At 29.6% G+C, this 10,433-nt stretch overlaps 1 protein-coding gene and 1 long non-coding RNA gene across 2 annotated transcripts; both read left to right on the plus strand.

The window, feature by feature from the left end:
* The first annotated feature begins 6,623 nt into the window (after positions 1–6,623).
* LOC139494804 (uncharacterized) lies at positions 6,624–8,976 on the plus strand. Its single transcript, XR_011657160.1, has 3 exons — positions 6,624–7,158; positions 7,810–7,980; positions 8,807–8,976. It is a non-coding gene; the product is annotated as an uncharacterized lncRNA (long non-coding RNA).
* A 703-nt stretch (positions 8,977–9,679) lies between these two features.
* Positions 9,680–10,141, plus strand: LOC139494176 (uncharacterized). Its single transcript, XM_071282350.1, has one exon. The coding sequence runs from the start codon at positions 9,680–9,682 to the stop codon at positions 10,139–10,141; it is 462 nt and encodes a 153-aa protein (XP_071138451.1).
* Positions 10,142–10,433: the final 292 nt, after the last annotated feature.

Consider the following 10,433-nt stretch of genomic DNA (forward strand, 5'->3'; position numbering starts at 1 on the left):
TAGGACTGAGAAAATGATGTAATTTTTAAATGAAGCTGTGGTTGTTTCAATTTTACTTCTAACACATTTGTCAATACATATAAGAAATTCATCTTGATCAAATGACCGATTTAAGGTAACATCGTTTACAATTATTCAAAAAAATGTCAAATTTACAGTAGAATGTTCTAAAAATTACCAATAAAGGTCAAATCTGAATGAATATCAAAAAGAAGAATTTACTGAAACAATAATAATGAGAAAATTAGTTAATTTGTAAATAAAGCTGTGGTTGTTTCAATTTTACTTCTAATACATTTGTCAATACATATTAAAAATTTGTCTTGATCAAATTACCGATATAAAGTAACATCGTATACAACTATCCAAAAAAATGTCAATTTTACAGTAAAATGTTGAAAAAACCCAATAAAGGTCAAATCTGAAAAAATATCCAAAAAGTGGTAAAATTTACTAAAAAAATGTAACTGAGAAAACGCTTCAATTTGTAAATAAACCTGTGGTTGTTTCAATTCTATTTATAAAACATTTGTCAATACATATTAGAAAATTGTCTTGATCAAATGACCGATTTAAAGTAACACCGTATACAATTATTCAAAAAAAATGTCAAATTAACAGTAAAATGTTGAAAAATTACCAATTAATGTCAAATCTGAATGAATATTAAAAAGTAGAAAAATTTACTGAAAAAAATGTTACAGAGAAAACTTTTTATTTTTTAAATAAAGCTGTGGTTGTTTCAATTATACTTCTGATACATTTGTCAATACATAGTAGAAAATTGTCTTCATCAAATGACCGATTCAAGGTAACATCGTATACAATTATCAAAAAAATGTCAAATTTACAGTAGTGTTTTAAAAATTACCAATAAAGCCAAAGGTCAAATTTGAATGATTATCAAAAAGTAGAAAAATTTACTGAAAAAATAATAATGAGAAAATTGGTTAATTTGTAAATAAAGCTGTGGTTGTTTCAATTTGTCAATACATATTAGAAACCTGTCTTGATCAAATGACCGATATAAAGTAACATCGTAAACAATTATCCAAAAAAATGTCAATTTTACAGTAAAATGTTGAAAAATAACCAACTAAGGTCAAATCTGAATGAATATCAAAAAGTAGAAAAATTTACTGAAAAAATGTTACTGAGAAAACGTTGCAATTTTATAATAAACCTGTGGTTGTTTCAATTTTATTTCTTAAACATTTGTCGATACATATTAGAAAATTGTCTAAATCAAATGACCGATTTAAAGTAACACCATATACAATTATCCAAAAGATGTCACATTAACAGTAAAATGTTGAAAAATTACCAATTAAGGTCAAATCTGAATGAATATGAAAAAGTAGAAAAAATGTTACTGAGAAAACGTTGCAATTTTTAAATAAACCAGTGGTTGTTTCAATTTTACTTCTAATACATTTGTCAATACATATTAGAAACTTGTTTGATCAAATGACCGATTATATGGTCATTTTTATAAATTTTCTGTTTACAAAACTTTGAATTTTTCGAAAAATTAAGGATTTTCTTACCCCAAGAGTAGATTACCTTAGCCGTATTTGGCACAACTTTTTGGAATTTTGGATCCTCAATGCTCTTCAACTTTGTATTTTTTTGGCTTTTTAACTATTTTGATCTAAGGTTCACTGATAAGTCTTATGTAGACAAAACGCGCGTCTGGCGTATAAAATTATAATCCTGGTACTTTTGATAACTAATTAAAGTTACATCGTATAGAATTATCCAAAAAAATGTCAATCTTATAGTAAAATGTTGAAAAATAACGAATTAAGGTAAAATCTGAATGAATATCCAAAAAGTAGTAAAATTTACTGAAAAAATGATACTGAGAAAACGTAGCAATTTTTAAATAAACCTGTGGTTGTTTCAATTTTATTTCTTAAACATTTGTCAATACATATTAGAAACTTGTTTGATCAAATGACCGATTTAAGGTAACATCGTATACAATTATCCCTAAAAATGTCAAATTTACAGTAAAATGTTGAAAAATTACCAATAAAGGTCAAATCGGAATGAATATCAAGAAGTAGAAAAATACTGAAAAAATAATACTGACAAAATGGTCTAATTTTTAAATAAAGCTGTGGTTGTTTCAATTTTACTTCTAATCCATTTGTCAATACATATTAGAAAATTATCTTGATCAAATGACTAATTTAAAGTAACATCGTATACAATTATCCCAAAAAAAGGTCAAATTAACAGTGAAATGTTGAAAGATTACCAATAAAGGTCAAATCTGAATGAAAATCAAAAAGTAGAAAAAAATTACTGAAAAAATAGTACTGAGAAAATGGTGTAATTTTTAAAGAAAGTTTTGGTTGTTTCAATTTTACTTCTAATACATTTGTCAATACGTATTAGAAACTTGTTTGATCAAATGACCGATTTAAAGTTACATCGTATACAATTATCCAAAAAAAGGTCAAATTAACAGTAAAATGTTAAAAAATTACCAATAAAGGTCAAATCTGAATGAATATAAAAAAGTATAAAAAATTACTGAAAAAATAGGACTGAGAAAATGATGTAATTTTTAAATGAAGCTGTGGTTGTTTCAATTTTACTTCTAACACATTTGTCAATACATATAAGAAATTCATCTTGATCAAATGACCGATTTAAGGTAACATCGTTTACAATTATTCAAAAAAATGTCAAATTTACAGTAGAATGTTCTAAAAATTACCAATAAAGGTCAAATCTGAATGAATATCAAAAAGAAAAATTTACTGAAAAAATAATAATGAGAAAATTGGTTAATTTGTAAATAAAGCTGTGGTTGTTTCAATTTTACTTCTAACACATTTGTCAATACATATAAGACATTCATCTTGATCAAATGACCGATTTAAGGTAACATCGTTACAATTATCCAAAAAAATGTCAGATTTACAATAGAATGTCTTAAAAATTACCATTAAAGGTCAAATCTGAATGAATATCAATAAAAAAGAAAATACTGAAAACATAGTACTGAGAAAATGGTTTAATTTTTAACTAAACCTGTGGTTGTTTCAATTTTACTTCTAAAACATTTGTCAATAGATATTCGAAAATTGTCTTGATCAAAAGACCGATTTAAAGTAAAACCGTATACAATTATCCAAAAAATTGTCAAATTTACAGTAAAATGTTGATTGATTGATTGTTGGTTGCTTAACGTCCAGTGGCAAATATTTCATGCATATTCAGGACGAGAACAAGTTCACAATAAATACAATAGGTAGGTTGATAAAATAGAGGCCATTCAGGGACTATGGTCGGAGAAATTTGGACTGCCACCGGAAAAGGAGGGTATATAGATAGGGACGGAAATTTTGCCTTGCAACAGGCCACCTACGGACCCCTCAAAGAGTTGTTGCAAGGGTTCTTAACGTGCAAAGAGCGTGGCACTCTGTTTACACGAGACAACGGATTTAACGTCCCCCTTCTGACCGGACGTGACTGCGAACTTGATACATCCCGCACAGCCAAACGGACGCCCCACTTCGGCAAGCGTTTTACTGCCGGTCGGGAGAAGACCAAGCGACCATATTTCTATACCCCAGTCACCCTTGGGGTAAAATGTTGAAAAATGTCCCTTAAGGTAACTTCCGACACTAAGAGAGACAACAACGTTTTACTGGTATTAGACTGGTTTGCGATTTACGTCATTGTATATATCGCCTATATTACGATGTCCCGGTAACAGCTTTGTTGTCGTCTGGTAACGGATAAACAATACTATAGTTAAGTTAGTCAATATAATACGTTTATTTCGTCCTGGGTCGCATACGCAGGGGAGGTCAGTTCATCAAGAAGGATAAATTAAAGCGCTCTTTGAGAATGAATAATTTGAATAGCCTCAGTCGGGAAGATCACACTTATACTCTCGCTAATAATTCGCAAGATGTAAGTTTTTGTGAGTTGGACAATCGGTGTCCGTTCACAGTGACCCTTCTTTTGACGAAACATGGAAAGAAGGTCGTCGGGTAGTCGAACTGTTGCATCTCGCACAGAATCTGTTCTGCAAAATGTGTAACTGTCCCTTGCAGTTAATTGACACTGTCGGCGAACGGAAGTACGGCTTTGGTAGCATTTTGTTCATACCCTGTAGTAGCTGCAGTGCTTGTAACAGTGTGGAAACGGGAAAAAGAAGTGAGACTGGTGCATTTGTAGTGAATTCAAAAGTTGCATTAGGTAAGAATTTACAAGATTCTCTCTAGATTCTGTATACTATTTTGGGGAAGGTGCATGGTTTCATGTCTTGTATAAATGAACCTGCCCCACACCTCTCCTTTCCTTCTTTAATTCCCCTGTATTCTGGTCTGGGGTTTGGGATGAAAAGTGTAATTTTTAGGGCTGCCCAATTTTTTTATGAATCTGGACTTAGTCATTTTTATGCATTGATTTTTAAATTTAATTTTTACCCCCTCCCCCTTCTAGTTCAAATTACAGGAAGTAATTTCCATTTGTTGGGTTATATGCCTAACCGGTTTTAAAAGGAAGTCTTCGTACAAATGCAGTTTATGGATGTAACATATTGATGTACTATTATTTATTTATTTTATGTATACTTTTATTTAGTGACCATTTTGGTGAACTTTATACATGTATATCATATCACAATTTTCTTTAGGGTATACAGTATTATTAGTGAATCATTGGTCATTATAAGAAATTTATATGAGTCTTTGATCTATAAGTATAAATGTAGATATGGATTTACAATCATATAGATAAATTATATATAAAAAAATATTATATTCCAAAGAAGTGAGAACTTGAAATATTTATTGTAATATTTAGATTTAGTATTATCTAAATTACCAATATGCAGACTGTTGTTTCACATTTACATGTGTACTGTTGTTTTTCTGTTTGTCTTTTTCATTTTTAGCCATGGCGTTGTCAGTTTGTTTTAGATTTACGAGTTTGACTGTCCCTTTGGTATCTTTCGTCCCTCTTCTTTTAGCACAAAATCAATGTTTTTAGATTGAAATCTATTTATTTTTTAGGAATGATACATGCAGGAATTGGGGCCACACATGTCAACAATTTTCTTGGTGCATTGAATGTTCCTCCTGTGAATTCCTCCACCATCAAGAAAAAGGAAAATGAAATTGGGAAAAAAATATTTGAAGTTGCCAGAGAATCATGTCAATCAAATCAAAAGAAGGAACAGTTAATGAGTAATGGAAAGGTAATTTAATAATAATATTATTTAGGCAGATATTTCTTAAGCAATGTTTTGATAATTTATATATACAATGTAGTATATATAGTAGAGTATAATGAGGACTTTATATTTAATTTTGCCCTTGCCATCCGAGAAAATTAATTAGGTTTATACATGATTCAGATCTTGGTTATAATTTTAGGTTCAGGGTCAATATTTAAAATTAGATTAATTGCTTCGCTGACCACAGCTGGATATGACCTCAGAGATCAAAACCTCAACAGTTGGGGCAAAATTGGATACAATATTCAAACTCGATACAGGTGTAAATTGAAATATTTTTTAGCATCCCCTTTTTTCACTTTTGTGCAAATTACACTATGCTGTTGTGAATTGACCCTCCCAAATGTTTCACCACCAACCCCTTTTTTTAAAAAAAAATAATGATATTGAAGATTTTTTTTTAATTTCTGAAATCAAATTGATAAAAAATCCCCAACCTTTTTTCACCTTCCAAATTCCACTTCATTTGAACTTGGCTCTAAATAGGATGCATAGCCGCGCTTTCAACCTGGTTCTTAGCCATTTACAACAAACATTCATATTTCAAAACAATGTATGGTTATTCTATATTTATTATTACAAATAACAGACAGCCTAATTATCCATTTATTTTTATATTTACTATGTTTATAGCTACATACTTATTGAACACAGTATGTTCTTTCAATAATTCTATTTTTTGTCATTTAGGTTGAAGCCAGTTTTGATGCAGGATGGCAAAAGCGGGGTACTGGTTGGAATTATGATAATAATACAGCTAAATTAAAACAATTAAGGCTTTAACTTAATTCTTAATTAATAAAAATTGCAGGATATGTAGTAGATGTACATGTACATGCAACAAAATTGCAAACTATACAGAGAAAAAATAAAAACATATCAACAAAACCTCAATAAACAGGGCTTTTTTTCCTATTCTTCAACTTGACAGTTCAGTAATAGAAACATAAACCTTCAAAACTGTAATGCAACAATATCATACATATAACTCTAACAGTTGTCATCACAAAGAATTATAGAAAACTACTGGATTAATCCAATTTGCCAACAATTATTATTAGGGAAATAAATCTAAAGGTTACATTGGAGCTTGTAAATTCTTAACATAATAATTACTTTGTGATAACTTTAGAACCATTCGCCTATGTTCATGGGTCTGCTTCACTTTGCATTTTTTTGGGGTAATTTTCTTATTATAAAGAATCTGAATTTTATTCAGTGTATGAGTTAATTCATCAGAAGAAAATTTAATCGATAGATACGTTCAAGTAATTGTTGATATGCAAATCATATTAGAAATATTGTAATATTGCATACATGTATCTTAGAATAATCTTTATATTGTAAATTTTAGGACATGCCAGCATGATAGGAACAATGACGGGTGAAGTCATAGATTTCTCGCATAGAAGCCGTAATTGCAGAGTCTGTGAGTACCATATGGGTAGGAAAGAGACAGTTCCCTCACACGATTGCAGCAAGAATTGGCAGGGAACAAGTAAAGGCATGGAGCCTGATATGGCCTTAGAAATGACCCATAATCTCAATGATAATGGATGCCCTATTCAGGTTCTCCATGCAGATAATGATTCCACCACAACAGCAAGATTGAAGGTTGATTTTAAAGAACTGCAAAAGAAAGATGATCAGATTCATATCAAAAAAGGTTTTTCAAAGAAACTGTATGATTTATCTAAAACGTTTAAGGAATTGAAACACCCAGAAGTCATACCATATCTTGTGCGCTGCTTCATGTACGCCATAAAAGAAAATAACAATTCATCAGAAAACATAAAGAGTGCCTTCAGCTGATTAGTCAAACACATTTTTGGAGACCACTCTTCATGCACTGACGCTGAATGGTGTACATATAAGAATGACCCAGAAAATTATAGGTAAATGTAATTACATGATAAATTACTCCTTAAAATTGGTATGCATATGAAAATAAGAAGGTGCAGTAATATTGCCATTCGAAGAGACAACTCAGTCTTTCTTAGAAAAATTGTAGACACTGTGCTCGCAATAATAGGTTACTGTAAATATATAAACCTTCATCAATGAGCAAAAGACTACATTTTATATAAAAGTATATTGTGTTTGTTAAGTAATGTAAACATGTAAATACTTGATTAAATCCAATTTATGTAAAACATGTATATATAAATGTAAATAACATACAAAACAAAAAAATATTCACATCATTTTTTACCGCTTTTATTTTGCAATGACATTTTATATTTGCTATGTAGATTTTACATTTATAAAAGCTTGCTGCAAGGGTGGGTGCATGTAGTCAATCGTATTGTGATGCCCAAAGAAAATCTATAAATAGTACTATATAAAATTTCTGATTGATTATATAATAATAAAATTTATATCAATGAGATTGTTTGTTAAAATAGTACAATTAGGACTGAATAAATAGTTAACGATAAATCTTACAGGATGATGGATCATATACATGTGATACAGTACACTGCAAATATATATAAAGTGCTATCTATAGATATTTAAAAAATATTTCATATATTGTTTACTTTTAGATATAAGAGTTTGCCAAATGGTGAATCTCTCTCTAATGATGCCCTAAAAAAAGAGATATCTACTTTGATGGAGAAATATAGTAATAGAGCTGGAACATTGCAGAATATGGGATCAACACAGGGAAACGAAAATTTCAACCAGATTGTAGCAAGCAAAGCCCCAAAGTCACGGTAAATATTTGATAAAAAAAATTGTAACCAGACTGATGTATTTTAATAATTTGTTTTCAATTATTGCTCACCTAAACAAAATAGTGAAGTGAACTTTTCTCATAATTATTTTCTGTTAACTTTTTAAAATTTTGATTATATAAATCTTCTCCTCAGAATCTAAAGTTTACTTAGAACAGTTATCTTAAAAACAGCTATGAGTAAATTTAAACTATTTGATCAACTTCTTCAAAATCTCTTACATGTACATCAGTGAAGAAATCATGTTGACCCATTATAAGAGTTATTGCCCCTAAGTTTCAATTTTTATGGCTATGTTTTATTTGAAATTTTGGCCAAGATTTGATAACAATGAGAAAATTTAAAATGTGAGCAATCTAGTGTGGCCTTTAAATTTTGACACCCCCACCACCACTGTGAATAAGATGCATTCAATTCTATATGGGTTCCACTTACATATTGATGAAAAGGATCATTTTGTTTTAACCCACTAGTTTACAATAAAAGTCGTTTTGAGATTTCTATTGTACTTCATCTTAATCTATTAAAACAAGAAGATGTGGTATGATTGCCAATGAGACAATTCTACACAAGAGACCAAATAACACATAAATTAATAGCTATAGGCTACCATATGCCTTCAACAATTAGCCATGCCCATACCGCAAACTCAGATATGAAAGGCCCAAAAATGACAATGTTAAACAATTCAACTGAGCAAACTGTTGGCCTTGTTCATGTGAAAAAGATTTATATTTTTAAACTCAATTATACATAATGACCTTGATTTAAAACCATGCTTTTATTATATATGTTTTATTTATAGGTTTTATGGTGGATCATCATCATTAAGCAATAGGTTATCTGCCTCAGTATTACAGAAGAACGAAGGCTATACATGGCTGTCAAAGGTAAATAAAAAAAGTAAACAATAGTCCAGTCAAACTAAGATTTAACCTCAAACTAATTGCGACAGAAAATGTTTTGGGTTCTAATCTATAACATTATGCCTTTTATATACACAGTAAAAAGTCCCATAAAATCTAACTTGAGAAAAACAAAAAATCAGCATTTTTAATTTCCTATGGAAATTAACATTGGAAGGGAAGATAACTCTTGAAAAAATAAGTCTCTTTTTTTGTCACTTTTTGATTGCATGTAAAGTATGATACTTTGATTGGATTTTAAGATTATATTTGACTAAATTATTTAATTTTCTGCTCATGAAATGTACAAAGAAGTGCTAAGGGTAGTTTTATTTTTCATGCATTTTTCTTAAAAAGAAATTGCAAATTTGAAGCTTGATTTGTAACCATTTTTAAAAAATAATGTGAAAATTTGGTATTGTTTATATCTGTATATAATATTTTTTCAGCAACTTACTAATCTAAAGAAACTTTAAACAACAAAAAGAAGAATACATGCTTTATTATCTTTATTAAATTTGAGATTCTCTACCTTCACATGTTGAAAAATTCAATAAACGGTCAACTAATGAATTACGAAATCTAGATTATAGCTTGATAAAAGATATGAAAACACTTTAAGAATGTTATGTCTACAAAAATTAATTATTTGATTTTTAAATAAAAATATTTCAAATTGACATATCTCCATGCTAACAAATTTTAAAATATTTCAGGTAAACGAGGCTTCCTTGTTGTCTCCAGGACAACATACACTGAGTATTAGTAAAAAAATGGATAAGAAATTGAAAAGAGAAAGAGAAAGGCAAAATACAAAAGAATTTAAAAGAAGGCGTATTCAGTTGAAAAAACAAAAGAAGAAATCTGAGTTTAGGTCAAAGGTGAAAGAAGGCATAACATATGAAAACAATGCAGAAGTTAATGAACCCATGCCAGATATTCAGGAAATACCCTCACCATCAACCATAAATGATTCTGACAACTTTGTATTTTTTGATTTGGAAACTACTGGTTTGTCAAGGAACAGTGATATAACTCAAATAGCAGCAGCCTGTGGTTCAAATACATTTCAACGCTATGTTATTCCAAGAACGGAAATTTCTCAAGAAGCAAGTGCAATAACTGGCATAACATTTTCACATTCTACAAACAAAATGTATGTAAATGGAACACTTGTTGAAACATGTTCTGTTGAGCAGTCATTGCTAGATTTTATTGATTTTTTTAAAACTTAATGACAGACCTATATTAGTTGGACATAATATTGCTAATTTTGATATGTTGGTGTTAGAGAATAGATTAAAGGAATTCCATTTATTTTCAACTTTTTCTGCTTGTGCAAAATGATTTATTGACACCTTAAAAGTTTCCAAACGTGTCATTCCAAAACATGAAGTAGAAAATTACAAGCAACAAACTCTTGTTAAAGCAATTTTACAGTCAACGTACAGTGCACATAATGCAAAAGAAGATGTTCTTTCGTTGAAAAAACTTTTTGAAGTTAAGCTTCAGGAAAAATGTATTAAT

This window comes from Mytilus edulis, chromosome 11, assembly GCF_963676685.1.
Source record: "Mytilus edulis chromosome 11, xbMytEdul2.2, whole genome shotgun sequence".
Taxonomy (NCBI): domain Eukaryota; kingdom Metazoa; phylum Mollusca; class Bivalvia; order Mytilida; family Mytilidae; genus Mytilus; species Mytilus edulis.